Source organism: Linderina pennispora, assembly GCF_002104995.1.
Source record: "Linderina pennispora strain ATCC 12442 chromosome Unknown DL89scaffold_17, whole genome shotgun sequence".
In the NCBI taxonomy this organism is placed as follows: domain Eukaryota; kingdom Fungi; phylum Kickxellomycota; class Kickxellomycetes; order Kickxellales; family Kickxellaceae; genus Linderina; species Linderina pennispora.
The window spans coordinates 74,700-96,162 of NW_024468265.1; the positions used below are offsets into that span (position 1 = coordinate 74,700).

Genomic DNA, 21,463 nt, shown 5'->3' on the forward strand with positions numbered 1-21,463 from the left:
ACTTTGCAAATAGAACAGGTATGAGAATGCGGTGTAATGTTGTAATGGCACCATGGGGGATTGGCGGTGAGAAGGGAGAAGCATGAGTGAAAAATCTAAGCTAGACACCGAGCAAGCGAGAAATGCTGTGGTTGACCGAGAGCACACTTGAATGGGTTTCCATGGAAGAACACAGGCAGAAAAGCTACATTGTTTGCTTGGTCCGGGGCTGGGGACATAAACCGCTCGGTTGTTGCGTGTTTCTCCACAGACATTGCCGTGCATGTGCCCGGAATGTACATAAGCAGAACAAATAGAAAGACGCTGGCTTGGGCGCTTTTCTTTACCTGCCGATCACTTGATCTTTTTTGCACCCGGTAGAGCAGGACGGCCGGGTCATTCTAGCTAGAATTGGGCAAAAGAAAGAGAAAAATAGTGCGAGCCAATTGGAGTTTTTGGCCATACGCACTGATTTTTGTTCGTAGCGTGGGCGCCCAGGAACATCAGCCAGCAGAGCGTACATAAATGCCAGTAGGGCTCGCCAAACCGCCCCGTTTTTTCCTCTCCGCCCTTTATTTTCCAAAGCAGCAGGCGTCATTATTCCCTTCCCTTTTTATAATAGGCTAATACGTTTCATAATTATCTATAATGGCTGGCGGCAGCGCACCACCCAGCATCATCTCGGGTCGCAACCCGATCGCCTACACGACCAGCAGCCCGTTGACGCTGTTCATCGTCCAGATCCTCATCATTATTTGTATCACGCGCGGGCTGCATCTGATATTCAAGCGCATAAACCAGCCGACCGTCATCTCTGAGATTCTGGGCGGCATTATGCTTGGCCCGACGGTGCTCGGGCGGTGGAAGGCGTTCAGTACCAACGTGTTCCCGAAAGATTCGATGGTAAACCTGAACCTGGTGGCGAACTTTGGTCTGGTGCTGTTTCTGTTCATGGTAGGGCTCGAGCTGGACCCAAAGATCCTCAAGCGCAACTTGCATCGCAGCGTGGCGATCAGTGTGGCAGGGATGATCCTGCCGTTTGCACTGGGCATAGCGACCAGCTACGCCTTGTTCCATATGATCGAGAAGGAGGGTAGCTTCGTGAACTTTATGCTGTTCTGTGGCGTGGCCATGGCAATCACGGCGTTTCCTGTGCTGGCGCGGATTCTGACTGAGCAGAATCTGCTCAAGACCACGGTTGGCTCGATTTCGATTTCGGCGGCAGCCATTGACGACGTGGTGTCGTGGTGTCTACTGGCACTGGTGATTGCGCTGACGAATAATGGCTCGGGGTTGAGCGCGCTGTGGGTGTTCTTGGTGGGTCTGGGGTGGACACTGTTTGTTCTGTTTGCAGTGCGGCCGGTGTATTTCTGGTATCTGCGTCGCAACGGGTGTTTGCAGGGGCGCGAGCCATCGCAGATGGTGCTGTTTGTGACGTTCTTTTTGGTACTGGTGTCGGCGTACTTCACGGACATTATCGGGATCCACGCGATCTTTGGCGGGTTCTTGGTGGGCGTTATTGTGCCGCACGACGGCGGGTTCGCAATCAGGGTGACGGAGAAGATCGAAGACATGGTGCAGATATTCTTCCTGCCGATATACTTTGCCCTGTCTGGCCTGAACACGAACCTGTCGGATCTGAATGACGGCAAGACGTGGGGGCTGCTGATTCTGATTTGCTTTGTGGCGTTCTTTGGCAAGATCGTTGGATGCACACTGGCGGCCAAGTGGAGCGCGTTTACGTGGCGCGAGTCGCTGACGATCGGGTTCCTGATGAACTGCAAGGGCCTGGTGGAGCTGATTGTGCTGAATATCGGGCTGCAGGCCGGTGTTATCAATACCCGGATTTTCACCATGATGGTGGTCAAGGCCTTGGTTACGACGTTTGTGACGACGCCGGCGGTCATGTGGCTGTACCCGCCGCAGTACCAGGAGCGCATTGAGGATCCGCATGCCAAGGCACGCGAGTCCAGTGCGCCGTCGACCGGTGCGCCAATGAGCCTGCTGGTGGTACTGAGCCGGCTGCAGCAGGTGCCGTCACTGATGACGTTGCTCGGGTACCTCCATGGGAAGAACAGCGCTGGGGGCATTGTGCGGCCGCTGCGTGTGTTTGCGCTGCGGCTGCTGGAGCTGACCGGGCGCAACTCGTCGGTAATGCACCAGTACGAGTCGGAGGCGCGCGTGGTGACGGATCCGGTGATTTCGGTGTTCCGGGCTTTTGCACGGGTGGCCGACTTGGTCTTCCACGGGTCGCTGTCACACAGCGACCAGGAGCATTTCGTCGACGCCGTGATCGGTAGCGCGCGCGACGCGGATGCTGAACTGACGATCGTGTCGGCGTTTGGGCGCGGCAGCGGGCAGCCTGAGGAGGGAGCAATGACGCCCGGGTGGTTTTCCAGCATGGGCTGGGGCTTCACGACCCTGCAGCAGGCCGAGTTCATCTCAGGCCTGTTCAATAAAGCGCCTGGCCACATCGGCGTGTTCATTGACCTGGGATTGTCTGACGGCAGCGAGCTGGCAGCCCTGGCGGATGCACCCAAGAGCCATGAGGCGCCGCGTATCGTGGTGCCGTTCTTTGGCGGTTCGGATGACCGCTTGGCGCTGCAACTGGCTAGCGAACTGTGCGTGAACGCGAACGTGCAGGTTGTTGTGTGGCGGTTTGTCAAGGCCAGCGCGCCAACCAGCCAGGACGTCGTGCTGAGCGAGGAGCGGTTCCCAGCACGACCGGCGATTCCCAGTTCGCCAGCGGCGGTGCAGACCAAGGGCGGGCTCAAGAACGAGGTTGACCCCTGGGCACAGACGCTTAAGGAAGCTGAGAGGCAGAGCCTTGAAGCCATGGCCACCAGGGTCGATGAGGGGAGCGGGCAGGAGGATGCGGTCTTTATTGACCAGCTTTTGCAGCCGCGCAGTGCGTCCCTGCTGGGGTCGCCAGTGCATAACCCCCTGCCGGAGACTAATGTACCAGCACTGCAGCTTGATGGGGCTGCAGACGACAGCGGGCTACGCAAGAAGATCACGCAGAAGCTGTGGTTCCGCAATGCATCCCACGAGACCGCTGGGACCGCTGGGACCGCTGAGACCAACGAGACCGCTGGGGTATTGGCCACACAGTTCGCAAACACGTCACTGGAGACAATCGCTACGGCGACGCCACTGCAGACGCTGTTGCTGCGGGCGCGTGGATTGGCGCGGAACGATCTGATTGTGTGTGGGCGCTCCCTGGGCACAGGGTATTTTGCGCTGGAGCTGCAGAAACACAGACCCGCAGGCCACACATTCACGAAGCCCGAGCGGCAGCGTGCCCTAGGCGTGGTGCCGGAGCACCTTCTGGGATTCGGCACGTCCGCCAGTATTCTGGTGGTGCAGTCGCAGTCGGAGTCGCACAAGTCAGTTTAAGCTTATTCAGTGTTTATTTACTCATTAACTGTGCTAGCTCATCGACAGTTGTATTCAGTGCCTTCTGCTGGTTCTCGTATGCCAGCGCCATGGCCTCGCGCTCCTCCTTTTGCCTTGTTTAGAAGCTGTGCGTTGGTCGGTATAGGCGCAGTTCCGCGCAGGCGCTCGGACAGATCTTTATCTTCTAGAAGCGAGCGGTCGAGGGCCATGCGGACGTCGCGGCGGCCGGCAGTGTGCTTTGTGGAGGCGTAGGAGGGCGCAAGGGCGGCTTTCAAATGCTTCATCTGTTTCCGCCGGGCCTTGAGCTCGTCATGTGTGGTTTTGCCTACGTGCGCAGTGCGCTTGGTGGTCTGTAGTTTGCGCTTGAGCGCGAGTTTCTTGTCGGCAGTCTTTTTGTGTGCGCCCATTTGGAATAAAGAAAAAAAAAAGTGAGAAAGCTATGAAAAGAGAGCTGCAAAAAAAATAGCCATTTGGGTGCACTTGAGTGGGGACATTTGATCGCATGATCGAGGGGATCAGTAGCGATGACTTTTTTGCTTCTGCCTGCTCCAGCTCTGGCCTCTCTTTCCAGAACGCGACGAGTGTCGGTTTTCTTCGCCTTGCAAATTTTATTCCCTTTTATTTTCCCAATTAGATTATACTATAGCTCCTTCACATAGTTCTTGAGATTTAGGAATGAGCGACCAGAACCCCACCACAGATGGCGGGCTTGCTTCGGCCGAAGAGCGCGTCAACGAGAGGCTTCGGGCGGACAGCAAATTCCCGACGCTTACAGAGCTTCTCCACAGTAAGTGACAGAAAAGCACTAGCATTGTGTATGGCGGCCATCTCTTCTTTCTTGTGGTCTAAACGCGCGTTATATTTTAGCTTCTTCTTCCAGCGAGTACTCGCAGGCCAACCCGGCCTCCTGGCAGATAGTGACAAAGCAGCGGTTGATTGCGCTGCCAGACGCCTTGTTTGAGCAGTACGACCTGTTGGAGTGCCGGTGTTTCATGGGGCTGTTTCCAGAGATCCAGCGGGCGTGGATTACAGTGGACCACCGGCTGTTTCTGTGGAACTACGAGGACGAGTCGGACTTTTACTCGTTCGAGGACCAGGAGCAGATAATTGTCAGTGTGGCGCTGGTGAAGCCCAAGCCGGGTGTGTTTATCGACTCGATAAAGTACGTGTTGGCGGTGGCGACGCCGCTGGAGGTGTTTCTGCTGGGCATTAAATACGAGGAAGCGGGACGCGGCGGCTCCGTATCGCTGTTTGCGACGCAGATTAGCGTGCCGGCTGACAGCGTGGCGATGACCAGCATGGTGGGCACAGAGGCAGGGCGGATCTTCATGGCAGGCAATGACGGCGGGCTGTACGAGTTCGAGTACCAGGCCGAGGACAGCTGGCTGCGGCGGCGCTCGAAGAAGGTCAATCTGACGGCCAGCGTGGGGTCGTATTTCCTGCCGTCGTTCTGGCACATGCACCGCGAGAAGCCAGCGCTCAGCATGGCGGTGGACAATGAGCGGCATCTATTGTATGTGCTGCTGCAGGACGCGTCAATCAAGGTGTTCTGGCTGGGCCATAATGGCGGGGAGTTTGTGCTGGCGCACCACCACAAGACGGTGGGCAATGCAGCGGCGCTGCTGTGTCCACAGATCAATGAGGGCCGCGAGCTGGAGGTGGTGTCGATGCACGTGATTCCTACCAGCGAGTCGCGCGCCATCCATCTGGTGGCGGTGACGGCCGGTGGCTCACGGCTGTACTTTTCGACGCTGCCGCGCGTGCAGTGGTACAGCGCAAATGTGCAGATGCCCGCGGTGTTTGATCTGGTGCACGTGCGGCTGCCGCCCGACAGCCGGCCAGTGGCCATGCAGCTACCGCATCTGCGGGCGCCCACGCTTTCAGTGCACTGCTCGTTGTATAGCCACGGGACAGTTCTTTTAGCCCACGAGCTCAACGACGACCACGACGCGATCCTGGCCGGGGCGCCGGACTGCGCTTTGGCGTTGCGGCGCCAGGTGACGCAGCCACGGCAGATTCTGTGCGAGTTTGCGGCCGAGTCGCGGATCGAGGGCCGCACATGGGCGATGGCCGAGCTGGCGGGCGACGAAAACACGAATGATCTGGCCACGGTCTCGGGCATCCCAACGCGTCATTTCGCGGTGCTCACCAATGCTGGCGTCAGCGTGCTGGCGAAGCAGCGGCCCGTAGATATGTTCCGGGCGCTGATTACGCAGCCGGCGCTGCCCGAGGCGCAGCTGAAGCAGTTTGTTGATGCGTTTGGTCTGGCCGAGGTCTGTGCCATGTGCTTTACCATTCTGTGCACTGACGATTTCACACAGACCAGCGCCCAGGCCGTGACTGCCGCGCGTCGTATGCTGTTTGAGTTTGGCGGCATCCCGCGCTACGCCGAAACGAAGCTCTTGTTTGAACCCCCCACGGCTCCAACAGTTCCATTGTCGGAACAGCCGGCAGCGCAGCGCAAAATCGAGCTGAGCGGGCGCCATGACGGGCTGGTGATCTATGTCTCGCGCATCCTGCAGCCCGTGTGGCAGGAGCTGGCCACAGTCCTGCGAAAGGACGCCATGAACAAGCACCATGTGGAAATCGGCATTGACGCTGCGCGGCTCCTGGGCGTGCAGCAAAGACTGCAGAGGCTGCAACATTTCCTGACCACCAACCAACGGTTCGTCCCGGATCAGATCAATCAGCTGGCCGAATCCCTGCAGCAGACGCCCGAGGGCAATGTCAGTGCGTGCTGGCAAGCCGAGGCCCAGTCCCTGGCGTCCCTGTATGATCTGGTGGTGCTGGCCATCGAGACCATCTCGCTTTTGAGCCTGATCCAGGACTTTGATCTGCCGAGGATTAGCGCCGAGGCCATGAGCTCGGAAAAGCGCTCGGAACTCAGCGACCTGAAGTTCCACACCCTGGTGTGCACCAAGGGCGGCCGGGAGGCGTGCCGTGCATTGATTGTGGCGGTGATCAATGCCCAGATCAAGCAGCATTCCAGCATTGCCAGCATCAGCGATGCACTGCGCTTGCGCTGCGCCAGCATCTTCTCTGCCCAGGACGTCTCCCTATACAAGGCCATGGAGCTGCTGAATCTGGCGTCGGAGGCGAGCGAGCCGGCAGAGCAGCGCGAGCTGGCTAATAATGCGTTGGAGCTTTTGCGCGATATCTCGGGCACTTTGGTTCTGGACAATGTCCGGTATGTGTTTGGACGGTTTGTCAAGCTCAATATGCGTGCGCAGGCCGTCGATTTGGCATTGATGTGCGCCAAGGGCGTGGACCCGAAAGACCAGGCCCTGGCGTTCTGGCGCGACCGGGCGCCCGCCAACGACAAGCGCCAAGAACTGTACGAGTTCCGCACCTCGTGCTACCAATTGGTTCTGGATGATCTTGCCGAGACCGCCAATGTCTCCATGCTGCGCCTTTTGCCTACTGACGACGCGCTGTTCTGCTTCCGCCTGTACGACTGGCTGCTGGACCGCGGCCAGACCACCACCTTGTATGAACTGGGTGGACCGCTGCTGGAGGAGTATTTCGCGGTGGCCGACCAGCGCGACATGCTCTGGCACTTGTACGTGCACGAGGGCCGGTTTGCCATGGCCGCCGTGGTGCAGCGCGACTTGGCGTGTCAGCCCGGCGATCTAAAGCTGGCTAGACGCATCGAGTACCTGTCGTTGGCTATCAGCAATGTGAAGATTGCCATTGACCAGATGGACAAGGACGACGAGGCCTCCGACCAGCTCGCGCGCGTTTTGCGCGAGACCGAAGACATGCTGGAGGTTGCCCAGACGCAGATGGAGCTGCAGCGCCTGGCACAAAGCCACACGGAGGTGGCCAAGAGACTGGACCGGCAGCTGTATGACGTCAGTGCCTTGTACCAGGACTTTGCCGAGCCCCTGCAGCTGCCCGAGGCCAAGCTGCTGATCTTCAAGGTCTCGTGTCATGATGACCCGGAGCAGGTCGCCGAGGTCTGGGAGGAGCTTTTGCGGAGCACATTGTCCGACCCGCTGCGCACCGGGCTGATGGCCGTGGCTGCAAAGATCTCGGAGCTGGTCCCCCGCCTGCTGCCCTCGTCTAGTGCAGTGCCGGTGAATGGGCTTGTTGCGGTTCTGGTTAGGCTGGCGAACGAGCGGCCGGCGGAGTATGTGCCGGGCTATATCTGCGACTCCCTGGTGTTGGCGGGCGTGCCGTACCAGGCGGTGTTTGAGTCGCTGGTGCGCGTGCATCGCAGATTGGCTGGCGACCCGAGCCTGGCTGAGATGCTGGTGCGCGAGGTCGTGTATCTGGCTGGGGCCTGGCTTGCCAGCGCCGGTGAGGATGTGCCGACTATGTATGTGGATGAGGTCATCAGCCAGTACATTGTCCAGGCGAATGTTGCCAAGAACCAGGCGCTGCAGAGCGACTTGCTCAAGGCGCAGGAGAAGGTCCGCCAGGTGCTCTGAAGGGTCATTTTTAACATATAAATCGATTTTGTGCTTTTGGCTTTTTGGTATCTACGAAGAAAGAAGGCTATGGCCTTGCTACAGACTCAGGTAGTCGTCCGAGTCATCGCCGTAGTCGATCATGTCCTCCAGGTCCACTGTCGGCCGCCGGCTGAACATTGGCAGCTCCGGCGACGTGGGAGTAACCGGATCCATGCGTCCTGTCTCCAGCGGCCGCGAGACAACAATCACCGGTCGTGGCACAACGCCCGCGGTCTGCCTGCGCGGCGACCTCTGCTGCTTCATTTCCTGGTCCCCACACGCACTTTGCGGCCGCCTATCATATCTGCTGCGCCCGTATCTGCTAACCGCCCTTCCCTGCTGCCAATACTGCCGCTGTCTACTGTACTCCGGGGACATCGACCGGTCATCGGGCGGCGTCAGTGGCGCCAGAACCCGTCGCGGCGCATCGAACCTGGGTGGGTCGTAGTCGTCCATGGGCGGTGTCTTGGCGCGCCTGTGCTTTGGCCGCTCCACCGGCGGCTCCATCGGCATATGCCAGAGCTCCTCTAGATCCTCGTCCATGTCCGGCAGGCTCTCGGCTGTCACCGCAAACTCCTTGGGCAATGGCACTGGCTTCTCTGCCACCTGCTCCTTGGGCCGCAAGTCGCCGGGCAGGAGGTTCTTGCAGCGCCTGATATCCGCAATCGTCGGCAGTGGCTGTGTGGATTTCGCAACTTGTCGGCTGATATTCGGGTTCGCTGGTGACCGGCTCCTGGGTCCTGGCCCGGGTTCCTTGTTAGTTGTGAAAGAGCTTCTATGCCGAGGCTCCCTTTCCGCTCTGAATGGACTTCTATGCCGCAGTTCCCTGTCTGCTCTGAATGGACTTCTATGCCGCAGTTCCCTGTCCGCTCTGAATGGGCTTCTATGCCGGAGTGCACGCATTGCTGATCGCCGGGGCTCTGCAGGTGTCCGGTTTCTGCTGGGATTCCATTGCCGTGCCATGGGTCCTGTGTTTGCCACGCTCAACTTCCGCGCTTGTCTTGCTGCAACTGCTGATTTGTCGGCCGCCTGCCGTGCCTCTCTTTGTGGCTCCTCTGGCCCTCTGGCTACCGCTCTTCTCTCCAAAACATGCTCCTCCCGCGCTGTCGATTCAGCCCTGGCCGGCTTGGTTCTTGATGGCTGAGCTTCTCCGACAACCTGTTGCTGCTTAGCCACCAGGACCTCACTTTTGGCCTGTTTTTGCTCCTTGGCCGGCGACTTTTCTCTAACCGCCTTGCATTCCTTGACTGGCGAATTCACTCTACCTGACCTTGTCTCTTTTGCCACTGGCAGTTCAGCTACCTGCACTGCATTTGCCTGGATTCGTTGTGTCGCCCACAGATTCTGGCTTGGCCTTGGCGACGGTATTGGCCCGAGCCGGTCCCTAATACTGCCCTTTTTCTGCACCCACTGCGAATTCTGTTCCCTGGCCCGCCAGCCCTGCGGATCCATGGTACCACGAGCCGCTAGACGCAATGGCTGCGGACCAAGCCGGTCCGAAATCCTGCTGCGCTTGACTGCTGGCGGCTGCCGGCGATATATTGGCGGATATTGTGGCTGGGCTGGTTCCTGTGGTGGTTCCTGTGGTGGTTCCTGGGGCGGTTCCTGGGGCGGTTCCTGCGGTGGTTCTTGCGGTTGGACAGCAGGAACTGCATGTGGCACTGGGGGAATGAGTGGCAGCGGCAGCATGGCCGATGGTATTGGCGGCAGGTCCACAGGCATTGGCCGAACCAGGCCGCCTGCAGTCATACACGGCTGCGAAACGAGCACCGGCACCAGATCGTGGGAGCCAATACATGGCGGCGCCCCGACGGCCGTCAGATTGTCGCCCGGTGTGCTTCCCACACCAACTCGCACTACTGGTGCTCCGGGCGTGTCACCCGCCTGCTCCGTGTTCATCCGGTGGCTTGCTCTGCGGATCTCAACTGTCGCCTCCATCCCCATTTCCCGCGCCAGGCTCTGCATTTCCAGTCCTAGCACTGACCGCAGTGCCTCCTTGTAGGCGTCCTCCATTTGCTGCCCAAAGAAGCTGCGCCGCTGCATAGCCGTCGCACCCACCTCAGCAATCGTTGGCAGACGCTCGGCAAACGTCTCCAGAGGCTGCTCCGCTTGCCGGATGCGCTGCTGCACTGTCTGCCGAGAGATGTTAGACTGCTTGCGTTTCTGCCACGCCTGATGCTGCCGCTTGCCGATCGCCTTGCTGCTGCCGTTGAAAGCGCTGCCGGTGATCTGCCGATACCCCTGCTTAGCCCTCTTGTTGCTGTGCGCTGAACCGGCTATTGTGAGCGTGTCGTTGTGTCCACGCTTGTTGCTATGCTGGGGGCTACCACGGCCTGCAATTGATATTCCCTGCGTGCCCGCCGCCTTTATTTTGATTCCCAAAGCGCCCTTGTTCATACTTACTGAAGGAACCCCTTCTCTTTTGAATTATATGGTGAATAGAAAATGAAGGCTAGGTTAGTGAAATATTAGACAGTAATGTGATATGTGCAATAAAATGGCCAGGTGCAGTGGATATACGCAGAACAAGGAGGAGAGGAAGAAAAACTAAAAGTATGGAAAGCCGGTCGAGGGGAGAGCTAGGCGGAAGGGAGTCAAGGGCGGGGAAACATTGGACAACTAAACGCTATATGGCGAGCAGAGATAAAGTGTTTTAAAAAAAAAAGTCACTACATACCACTTCAGCTTTGGTGTCGCACAGCTCTGGGAACTCTTTTTCCAAAACAATGCCCATTTACAATGGACAAACCCCCCTTCGCAGGATGGGTGGAGTGGAGGAAGAAAAAAAGAAAAAAGGAGGCTGGTATTATGATTACAAGGCCTGAGATAAGAGGCGGCCCTCTGCCTGCATTGTAATCTCCATTCGCGAATACTCAGGACACCGCCCCCTCCCTCGTCGTCCCCTCATCCAACCTCATATACGGGCCGATCCATATTCTGTGCGTTAATTTGATGTGCCTTGTGATTGAAACATCGCTACATTGATGCTAATACCGCCAGTATACTATTTATCTTCTATCCAGAATGCTGCATGCAGTGCATTGTACGCCAGTATTGGCTGCTAGACAGATGTGACTCGGTGTCACTATCCTCCGGCTATAGTGCGACATGCTACCTCACCGCATGCAACCAGCGTCAGCCATATGAGCCAGACCCGCATCCCCATCCTTAATTGCATCTCCCTCCCCTAGAAGGCAACCGCCACAAACCCCCATGCTCCCACAGCCACAGCCTTCTCGCATAAAGCCCTCCAGAAATAGCACCTGGTAGCCCAGGCCGTTCGTCTGAGCAGCATATTCATTGTCATACACGCAAAGTATGCCTTTTAGACTTGGCAGCTAGCAGCGCGGTTAGGGCTGTTTTGGGGAGGATTGCTCAAGAAGCCTCCGCTAGCCCGTAGAGGAGAATACACGGACTGCATGGGTGGCTCAAATATACATTCTAATTTCACGAACAAAACCGGTATTCTCCAAAACGCATAGTGATTAGTCAAAATAGATCAAGGACATGGTTGTATTCTCCTGTCTCTCCACTGCGTGCCCGGCAATCCCGCCATCTCCAGACACCGCCTCCCAACATGCCATGCGAAATGCCGGAGTCTCTATTAGCACGCCTAGCATGTGCATCAGCCGGGCAACATACCGTGCCGTCGCTTAGTAGAACTGCTTCGACGCAAGAAGCCGCAAGGGCTCAAGTTCCTGCAGATCAAGCAAAGGAAGTTTCCTAATATACACGCACTGTATTGACTGCATGTAAGTGGATGAGGGGTTGTGTACTTTTCGCCCATCTTCGTGGATGGCACGCAGTAGAAGCACTAGCATGTCGAGGCCGGAGCAATAGAATGCGCTTGCTGTGATTGTGTACCATGATGATGTAGTAAAAAGGGGGTCTGTCCGAGCAGAAGCAGAATCTGATTACTATGGTAGTGGCAATGTCAGTAGAGTGGTTTTATATCGCCGGACTTGAGAAGCCGTGAATGAGAGTTTCTCGTATACTTATTCTCTAACGGAGATTTAAGATCCTGGATTCCACATCTGTATTCAAGGCTCCCCATCACTCCAATTCCTAGCAGCTTTGTTTTAGAATAACAATTTCATTGTTAATCAGAATGCGAGCAAAATTTAGTCCTACACCTTGTAACCATGGCTTCTATAAGCTGATATGAACAGCCATGCTGAAGGGAACAAGTTCATATGCATGGGAGCCACCTAGTACAAATAGCAGGGATACTTATATCCGCTGCACCATGGCCAGCTAGCACACACGCAGTACCCAACATCACCACACCCACAGCGCTTGCGGAAGCTGGTAAAGGCACTGTTATTGCCATGCACGTTATCGCACGCCTGGCATGCATTGGCATTGCTGGTATACACGGCGTTCTCATTAGAGTTGCAGTGGCTGCAGGCATAGCCAACGTTGTTGTTGAATGCACTGGTGAACGGGACGCCCCAGCCGCCACCGCTTGCACCGCAGCGCTTGGTGGGCTTCGGCTGAGCAGTAGCTGGAGCGCTGTGGTGCGCGGCTGCGACGCTGGGATCAGCAACAGGCGTAGCGCTAGACTGAAGTGCAAATGTCGCAAGAGTAGCGAAAACAGCGATCGGAGTAGCGGAGGAAAGCATGAAAATGAGAGTTGTGTTGATGATTGGAGTGATGAGAGGGTTGTTGTTTGGAGTAGGCTGCTGGGTGACAAATGTGAATAGGCGTGCTTGTCAGACTATATACAGCCCGACATTCCACCATGACTCAGAGGAAAGTGGACCAGTTGGCATCCCAGATATATATATCATGGTACGATATTTTATTGGTGGCTCAGCCTGTATCATGTAGGTCAGATAAATAACTAATGGCAGACTATGCTGACTAGTAATGATGTTTCAAAAGTGCAGGGCCGCAGATACGTCGCTAGTATGAATTCAACCTTTCCGTGTGACCAATAGCGCTGAGGAAAGCTTGATTAGAACCAGTAGTGAACAGCTGGCGTGTGTATTTTTAATGTCTGCACCAGCTTGTAGTAGAAATCAATGCACTGCCCCTCTCCCCAAGTGCTTCTCCGCGAATATGCAGACAGTGCTGGTGATATTCATGAAAATCCAAAATTAGATCTGCGACACACAGCAGAGTGCAGCAATAGGTATGCGTGTGCGTCCCAGTTTCGATGCACCAAGCAAATGACCTACATGGGCGAGCCTCGTACATAAATGTGCATATCGAAACGCGTCGGCAAAGAAAAAACCACACACCCCCAATCCTGGATTGAAGGTAACATCGGCAAAGAGACATTCGGATGCTTCCTTGTAGATCTCCGTTCTACGGCTTGCAGTTTCGTTCCAATGGGGGCCTTTGGCCAGCGTTTTCTGTTGCTTCGCACCTGTTTTTAAGAGTGTACTGACAACTGCGGGCCAAATAAAACTTGCATGAGATGTCCTTGGCGCTCCCGAGTTTTCTTCACATGACGATCTTCGAGCGAAGCGCAGAGAGAATGCGCTCAGTTGTTCTCTTTTTGCCTTCTTTAGGATGGTTCTGGGCTCCCCGTCCGGCACACATGAACACGCCATGGAGCCGTGCCCTTATCACCGGGTAGCCAGCGATATAGCAGCCTCCCCGTCTCTCCTTTTCTTCAGTTCGGTTTAATTCTGCTCTATTATCCAAACGCTTTATATGTGCACACATCCTCCTGATGCCACTAACAAGGAAGCTGACAATCGCTAAAAGCAACGATGGTGGGCCCACCATCTACGTGTATGAAGGAGCCGCCACTGGCCCAACCGCATCAAAACCCAGTGAGATCCTGGGGCTGGCGTATACGCTCTACCGTGATAGAGACAGACTGTACATCAGCAGAGGGCTAGACATGCACGGCAGCAAAGCGACCATGATCGCCAATGTCAACGGCTTTGAGGGCGTGACGGCAAAGATAAACGCTGGCGCGCAGACATTCGCCTCAACGCGCCGTGTCAGCAGTATGCCATGGAAATTCACCGATGAGTCGCAGCAGAAATTCAAATGGCACGTGACATCGCAGGGCCGGTACTGGGACCTACGCACCAAGGGCGGCAGCAATGCCGCGACATTCACAAACAACGGGCCGTTTGAAGAGACGCTTGGGGTGCTGGAATTCACCAGAGGCGCTAGCGAGTCATTTACACAGCTTACGCTGCTAACGTGGAACCTTACCAGACAATCGCTCAACGATCAGCGCCAAAAAAAAGCGCCAATCACTCGCCCAATACGACGAATGCCTGGTTCATTGACGGGTTTTATGGCAGCGATGGCAGCGGCCATTCCAATAGCCAGCATGGGTGGTACATCTCGGGTGGTGGACACCACCATGGCGATCACGGCGGCGATTGTGGTGGAGGCCATAGCGGTGGTGGCGGCGATTGCGGCGGCGGTGGTGGTGGTGGCGGTGACAGCGGCAGCGGCGGCGGCGGCGGTAACTAGCAATGCCAGGCCATTGCTTCCATATCGTCTTTATCGCTACCCTGTTGTGTATTTAGTTAAATTCTCCTATGTCAAAACGAGTCTTGCAGTGACGTGTAGCGAAGAAAGATTCCCCCGAGCTCGGCGTTCATCGGTCGTTTTCTGTGGATCAGCCGTGTGTGCTAAAAATACTATCTGAGCACCGTCTCTTGCCGATTATATCGGCAGACCATTGCTCGTTTAAGCTTTGAGTGTGCATGTTTGCACAGGCCTGGGCTGTTGGCACAGTCCTGACCAACACACATCACGTGCAACATTGAGTGGTCCACAGTTGGACTTTTACAAACCCCTTGTCCTCAGGTCCCGGTCTACCCAGTATAAAGACAGCCTCTCGGAGTAGCCTCTGCCACAGCTCTCGTCTCCTTCAGCTGTTTGTGCTTGGCTCCTCAGTCTATATCTCTTATTTCTAGGCGCCCTATCACAGCACCATGCCAGCCAAAACTGCAACGCTCAAAGCCAAGGGGCTCATCTTTGATCTCGACGGCACCCTGATCAGCACCCTGGAGGTTACAGAGAAGATATACACAAAGTACGCCGTTAAATACAACATTGACCCGGCGCCCATCCTTGCCCATTGCCATGGGGTGCCGACACAGGAGGTGCTGAAGAAGTTCTATCCTGACCGAGATGCACACGGTTGAGAAGGCGCTGGAGCTCGAGAAGGAGGCTGCTGAGATTCTCGACGGGGTGAGGGTAATTCCAGGGTGCGTCAGAGCTGCTGGCGTCGCTGCCGGCCGAGCGCTGGTCGATTTTCACCTCCGGCCTGCCACTTCTGGCGCACCCGCGCATGAGGCGCTTGCAGCTGCCCATCCCCAGTGTGTTTATTACGCCGCTCGACATTCACCAATGGAAAACCCCATCCCGAGGGATACATTCGCGCCGCCAAGGACCTAGGGTTCAATGCCAAGGACTGCATCGTATTTGAGGACGCGCATGCAGGCACCAAGGCCGGCCATGATTCGGGTGCCACCGTCATTGGTATCCGGACGCTGCTCTCGGAAGCGCAGCTCAAGGAGGCCGGTGCCGACTATACGGTCCGGGACATGTCCAGGGTGTCTGTGTGCGTCGACCAGACCACAGGCGACCTAACTATCACACTCAACGAGGAGTAAAGCAAGAAAGTGCTTTATCAATTAGGACGGAATAAATGAGCAGTGTTTTCGTATTTCCAGCATGCAATTGCCAGCTTCCGCCTTCCTAATGAACCCACTCGCTCCGGATCAGGATCGGATCTGGCGATCAACAGCCCGAAAAACGCGCAGCCAGCCTCAGGTCCTCCTTTTCTAGCTGCTGGGTCCAACAGCAGCACAGCTCGGCCAACACCAACTCTACCCTCTAATACACATTCTTCCTCGGTGCCTTTCTCGATTTGACCCCAAATTCTGCTTTTCCATTGTACAGCTTCCGTTCAATTCTTGTGGCCCTTGCTACCCAGCTCACAACATTCAAATGCTTTCAGGCATGCCAGCCGCTGTGCAGCAGATTCCAAATCGGCGTCTGTTCAGGCCATTTGTGTCGCCGTCAAGAAGTAAGCCTGCCGGTGAAGCGGCGGCAAAGCACCCAACACGATCGTTGAAGCAGGTCTTTTCTGTGCGCAAATCCGCAGTCGCATCGTCTACCAACCAGCTGTTGCCCAGCAAGCGCAGGCGAGTGTCAGAGAGCAACAGTGGGGAAGATGACAGCGGTGAGACAGCCAAGGAGGACGACTGTATACCGGGGGTGAACTATAACGGCATGTCGAGGAAGCTTTTCAAACCGTTCAGACCGCCCAAGGCTATTCGGCCCGTGTCAGCCGACCAAGAAGATGCTGCGGGTAACAGCATGTGTGACCAGCAAAATACCAGATTTAGTATGGGCCGGGGCTCGCTGGGGTGTCAGACGCAGGAAGATAGTGCCACGCGGCCCGCGATACAGCGCCGACACAGAGGATGCCGTAGTGCTATATAGACCAGGGACTGGGGCCGATGGAGCAGAATCACAGCAGTCTTCAACGTCGTCGCAATCAGGGGACAGTGCGGCAACGCTTGTGCCGATTGCAAACCGTAACAAGTCACTGAAGAGCCTTTTAGGGTGAAAGGCAGGCGAAAGCAGTGCAGCGTTGAAGGAAGTGCCGGTGGTAGTTGACCCAGCGCTGGGCCGTAAGCTGCGTCCGCACCAAGTTGAGGGAGTGAAGTTCCTGTTCAACTGCACAACTGGACGCATCTACAAGAACGCGTTCGGGTGTATCATGGCCGACGAGATGGGTCTTGGGCAAGACTCTGCAGTGCATCAGCACTGCTGTGGACGCTGCTGCAGCAGTCGCCGACGCCTGGAAAGCCAACGATCGAAAAGTGCGTGGTTGCTGTCCAAGCAGCTTGGTCAAGAACTGGGCTAACGAGATTGTAAAGTGGCTCGGGTCGACCAAGATTGCGCCGCTGGCTTGCGATAACAAAGGCACGAAGGAGAAGGTCACTCCGCAGTCTGGAGCAGTTTATCGGCGCGCGTGGCCGCATGATCATCCACCCGGTTCTGATTATCTCGTACGAGACCCTGCGCACATACATTAATGTGCTGTCCAGGGGCCCCATCGGCTTGCTGCTGTGTGATGAGGGGCACAGGCTCAAGAACTCGGCTTCGCAGACATTCCAGGCGCTGGATTCGCTCAAGGTCGAGAGGCGTGTGATTTTGTCGGGCACTCCTATCCAGAACGACCTGTCCGAGTATTTTTCGCTGCTCAATTTCACCAACCCAGGGCTGCTGGGCTCGACACAAGAGTTCCGCAAAAAGTATGAGCTGCCCATTCTGCGTGGGCGCGACTGCCCTTGCCACCGACAGCGAGCAGAAGAGAGGCGACGAAATGCTGGCGGAGCTCAATGCCATTGCCAGCAAGGTCATCATCCGCCGCACCAACGACCTGCTGTCCAAGTACCTTCCAGTCAAATACGAGCACGTTGTGTTCTGTCCACTGACTGAGCTGCAGACCGACCTGTACGAGCTGTTCCTGAAGTCAAAGGAGGCGCGCGCTGCGATTGGTGAAGGTGGCAAATGCGCGCTGCAGACGATCATCAATCTAGGCAAACTATGTAACCACCCAAGCCTGATCGATATCACGAAGCATGTCCAGGGATACCAGGCGGTGACACCCAAGGAGTATTTCACCGACAGATTGCAACCCGCGTCCAGGAGCGGTGGTAGTATTGGGCGACGTGGTGCAGCGATCCGCGGAATGCAGATGATGCAGCAAGGCGACAGTTCTTCGACCAACCAGCCGTTCCATCCCAGGTGGTCCAGCAAAATGGCGCTGCTCGACCGTATGTTGCAGCAGATTAGTCGGGGGCGCGAGAAGGACAAGATTGTGCTGATTTCAAACTACACGCAGACACTAAACCTGTTTGAGGAACTGTGCAAGGGGCGCGGGTTCGGCTACTACCGCCTCGACGGCTCTATGACGATCCCTAAGCGGCAGCAGATTGTTGACCAGTTCAACAACCCAAATGACCCTGCTTTCGTCTTCTTGCTTTCGTCCAAGGCGGGCGGCTGCGGAATCAACCTGGTCGGTGCCAACCGGCTGGTCTTGTTTGACAGCAGCTTCAACCCGGCAGACAATCTTCAGGCGTGCGGGCGAATCTGGCGCGATGGGCAAAAGAAGACCTGCTATATTTATACCATGGCTACTACCGGCACAGTCGAAGAGAAGATTTTCCAGCGGCAGGCATACAAGACGTCGCTGGCCACCTGTGTCGTGGATGAGCAGGAGAACGTTGACCGGCACTTTTCGCGCGATCAAATGCGCCAGCTGTTCAAGGCCAGGCTGCGTGGCGAGACTATGTGTGATACGCATGACCAGTTCAAGTGCCGGAGATGCGTACATGGAAGGCAGGCGATCAAGGCGTCAGAGAATATGGACTTTGCGGACCACAATTCATGGGAGCATTTCGGCCAAACCGATGCACCCAAGCTACAAGACCAGCTATTGCGCTCATGCATGGGCAAGGATGTATCATTTGTGTTCCAGTACAAGTCGCATTGAATATATGTTATATGTCAAGCTAATAAACTAATTTCTGGTGAGGAATTGTATACAACCAGTGGTTGGATGCATGGACTGCGTTGGCATTAATGCTGGCCCAGCAGACACTTTTATATACAGTAGATATTCGGCAACAATGGCAAGCAAGCGTGGATGAATGTCCATATGCTTCGCATAATGATATTACTGACGGCTGGACCAGCATAAGAGGGCCGTGTGTAATATTGGTGATACCCATAGACCTGATTTCACATGCAGCCTGCTTGTTTAGGAAAGCGCCGCAACAATACTGCGCAGCACTTGGCTCATACGGCTGACGGAATCTCCAGCTCACACGATCTGCCAAGATTCCGCATTTGTGCAACAGTCGGTCTGCCACACATCCTTTGTCCACTGGAGCTGGTGCTCTCAACAGCACCGACGGAAAATTGTGACCAACAGCATCCCCCAAAAGGCTTTCTGTCACCTTGCAAATATTTAAATATCCAGTCATCGAGATGTGAGGGGCCATAAAACCAGTAGGAATTTGTAATCCAAAGAAGGAAAAAAAGAAAGTAGCGTGATTTCAGAATCAGGTTGTGTGAATATTTATAATGTGTATTACTGGCAGGCTAAGGACTCGGCACCCCTATATAATGTCGGCCAAGCCCTACATACTGTCGGCCGAGCTTCACTGAGCTCCGATACAAATTCCCGAAAAGCTGCACTTTATGAACCTATCCCCTGCTTGTTCGCAGGTATTGCTGCTGTATTTACATCTGTCCGTATTGTCATCGCCGGCCGATTATCTTGCTTGCTTACTAACACGGAGCCACGTTATTTTTAAAGGGTCTACAGGCACATGCTTCACTGGGCTTTGGTAGGTCGCTTTTTCTTTCACATCTCGTATATTTTCTATTCTTTTTCTGGTCGTAATCTTTGATGGTGGCCATGGCATTCTATTTCAACCACGGCAGCACGGTCGACCAGATTGATGACTACAGGCCAGTGCCCATCGAGAAAACACTGATGTCGCCAGCTAATGAAAGCGACCACACGCAAAAGCAATCACTGGTGAGTGCAAAGCGTGCCTGGCGTGAATGCAAAGTCTCCAACATGTTCAAGCATCCATATTTGCCTCAGCTGGACCAGCGAGAACCACAGCCGACAAACCTGTACTCTGAGGTGTACAATGCCAGCGACTTGATATTCAACGATGCAGGCCAAGTGACGTACGGAACATGGCGCGCATTGGTTATCTATCTAACGCAGCCTGAAAACAGCATGGAGTTTATGCGTGTTTTCTTTATCGGGTTCCGACTGTTCGCATCGCCGAGGGGACTGGCAGAGGCATTGGCTATGCGGGCACATCTGCCACCGCCAGAAACCGAGTCAGTGTCAGTGCTACGGGCATGGAGAGAACGCACCCTAAGGCCGATCCAGCACAAGGTCCTCCAGGTAATCAAGTACTGGCTCAGCCAATGCCTGGTGCCATGAGCAAGATCCGTCGTGCTTGCCGATTCTGATGCGACTCTTGACATCTGAGAAACGCAACTCCAGGTATCCACTGCCACAGCGCGAGTGTCTGAAGCTTATGTGTCGTATCAACGAACTGTACCGGGATGAGGCGCCAGGTATCAAGCCGATGCGATCGCTGGCAGTGCCTGTGCCGACTCGTGAGACTATTATTTCACAGACGCCGTCGGAGCAGCCGCAGCTATCATATGTTGAGGACACGGATAGGGGATATAACAACGGCGAGCTTTTGTCGGCTGTCGACTCGAGTTGCTGCAGAAGCAAGCCTAAGCGCCTGCTGACGAGGCTGTTTACACACCACAAGAGCAGCAACAATAAGCGGACAGTTCCCGGTGGTGTGGCGATGCACCGTGCCCAGTCACAAGGGTCACTGACCAGTACTCTGACTGAGTCAACCCCGAGCACCCAACTGAAGCAGCAAGAGGCCGACCCGGTGCCTGGTATCTCTGAGCTTCTGATGGCTACAGTTGGAGAGGATCTGTCTGTGGAGGCGTACCGGTCTTCCAATATCCTGCAGGTGTCGCCGATGGATGTAGCATGCCAGCTAACGATCATCGAGAGCTCGTGCTTTTGCCAGATCCAGCCGATGGAGCTGGTTAACAAGGAGTTTAGCCATGGCGAAACGTCGCTAGCCGTCAACGTGCGGCAGATGACAAAATGGTCGACGCAGATTTCGCGATGGGCTTCTGCTGTGATTCCTGTCCGGAGGTTACCAGCAGACCGGCGGTGTCGGGCACTCAAGTACTTTATCCAGCTTGGAACAGCAGTGTCTGGCGCTGAAGAACTACGACGCGGTCATGGCAATCAAGGCTGCCATATTCTGTGCTGCAGTGATGCGACTGAAGAGTACGTGGGCGCTCCTGCCCAAAAAATTCGATGTGCTGAGCAAGAGGCTGCATGAAGGCGACCGATCCTGACCGAAACTACGCCAACTACCGGGATCTTTTGCGTCGCTCGCAGCCACCACTGCTGCCGTTCATGGGCCTATATTTGACGGATCTAACCTTCCTCGAAGACGGCAATCCGACATACCGCCGCCGCTCATCGACAGATTCGATCCTGACAGCAAAGAACGTCAATCGCCAGTCCCAGCCGTGTACGGGCTCGGATCATGTCGACATCAGCGACCAACAGGTCCTGATCAACTTTGACAAGGCGTATCGTGTTGCGAGTATTGTCAAGGAGATCGCCAAGTTCCAGGTCGAGTACAGCGGCAATTTCACGCTGGCCATTCCAGGTCTGCAGAAGTACCTGATTGAGCAGTGGGCCAAGTGCGAGCGCGAAGGATACGACGACGACAAAATCTACGAGATGAGCCTTGAGCGCGAGCCGCGTGTGGCCGCTGCTTATTCAGAATCGAATCACAGCCGTCCAGCCAACCCAAGTAGCCATGCGGCTAACCCGCCTGCTGCCAGGCACACAGAGATTCAAGGCCAAGGAGGCAGCGGCTGTTCAGTAGTTTCTTTTGTTGACCAAGCACTCAATGCATAATCATTCGACTACCAGGTCGCGTATAATTCTCCACGGGCTGCTGGCGCTTCCGGGTGTTGCCGCCATAGCCGGATTCCCTACCTGCAGCAGCGTTTACGGTATTCGCATCGGTACTCGCGGGCCACACGGCGTCTCCTGG

General features: G+C 55.6%; 8 protein-coding genes across 8 annotated transcripts; 5 read left to right on the top strand and 3 right to left on the bottom strand.

The window, feature by feature from the left end:
• Positions 1-556: 556 nt before the first annotated feature.
• Positions 557-3,783, top strand: DL89DRAFT_270327 (uncharacterized protein). The gene has a single exon (XM_040888668.1). It carries the CDS (start codon positions 628-630, stop codon positions 3,373-3,375), a length of 2,748 nt encoding a protein of 915 aa, XP_040740168.1. The 5' UTR covers positions 557-627; the 3' UTR covers positions 3,376-3,783.
• DL89DRAFT_295643 (uncharacterized protein) lies at positions 3,414-3,782 on the bottom strand (the record flags this gene model as incomplete). Its single annotated transcript, XM_040890660.1, has 1 exon — positions 3,414-3,782. The coding sequence occupies one exon, from the start codon at positions 3,780-3,782 to the stop codon at positions 3,414-3,416; it is 369 nt and encodes a 122-aa protein (XP_040740169.1).
• Positions 3,784-3,962: 179 nt separating the features above from the next.
• Positions 3,963-7,892, top strand: DL89DRAFT_270329 (nucleoporin-domain-containing protein). The gene is made up of 2 exons (XM_040888669.1): positions 3,963-4,162; positions 4,243-7,892. Exons 1-2 carry the CDS (start codon positions 4,051-4,053, stop codon positions 7,803-7,805), a joined length of 3,675 nt encoding a protein of 1,224 aa, XP_040740170.1. The 5' UTR covers positions 3,963-4,050; the 3' UTR covers positions 7,806-7,892.
• DL89DRAFT_286493 (uncharacterized protein) lies at positions 7,877-10,469 on the bottom strand. Its single transcript, XM_040889871.1, has one exon. It carries the CDS (start codon positions 10,221-10,223, stop codon positions 7,884-7,886), a length of 2,340 nt encoding a protein of 779 aa, XP_040740171.1. The 5' UTR covers positions 10,224-10,469; the 3' UTR covers positions 7,877-7,883.
• Positions 10,470-12,008: 1,539 nt separating this feature from the next.
• Positions 12,009-12,507, bottom strand: DL89DRAFT_72422 (uncharacterized protein; the record flags this gene model as incomplete). The annotated part of the gene is made up of 1 exon (XM_040892011.1): positions 12,009-12,507. A coding segment is annotated over one exon (492 nt), but the record flags the coding sequence as incomplete, so codon positions are not given.
• Positions 12,508-13,506: 999 nt separating this feature from the next.
• DL89DRAFT_295646 (uncharacterized protein) lies at positions 13,507-15,421 on the top strand (the record flags this gene model as incomplete). Its single annotated transcript, XM_040890661.1, has 6 exons — positions 13,507-13,991; positions 14,124-14,262; positions 14,771-14,908; positions 14,937-14,996; positions 15,025-15,126; positions 15,176-15,421. The coding sequence occupies 6 exons, from the start codon at positions 13,507-13,509 to the stop codon at positions 15,419-15,421; spliced, it is 1,170 nt and encodes a 389-aa protein (XP_040740173.1).
• A 692-nt stretch (positions 15,422-16,113) lies between these two features.
• Positions 16,114-18,318, top strand: DL89DRAFT_275941 (uncharacterized protein; the record flags this gene model as incomplete). The annotated part of the gene is given in 5 exon segments (XM_040889370.1): positions 16,114-16,379; positions 16,401-16,529; positions 16,549-16,756; positions 16,779-17,074; positions 17,124-18,318. 5 exon segments carry the CDS (start codon positions 16,114-16,116, stop codon positions 18,316-18,318), a joined length of 2,094 nt encoding a protein of 697 aa, XP_040740174.1.
• Positions 18,319-18,789: 471 nt separating this feature from the next.
• Positions 18,790-21,292, top strand: DL89DRAFT_325179 (ras GEF; the record flags this gene model as incomplete). The annotated part of the gene is made up of 7 exons (XM_040891508.1): positions 18,790-19,694; positions 19,731-19,785; positions 19,844-20,071; positions 20,099-20,559; positions 20,588-20,711; positions 20,737-21,168; positions 21,209-21,292. The coding sequence occupies exons 1-7, from the start codon at positions 19,240-19,242 to the stop codon at positions 21,290-21,292; spliced, it is 1,839 nt and encodes a 612-aa protein (XP_040740175.1). The 5' UTR covers positions 18,790-19,239.
• Between the last annotated feature and the right edge of the window lie 171 nt (positions 21,293-21,463).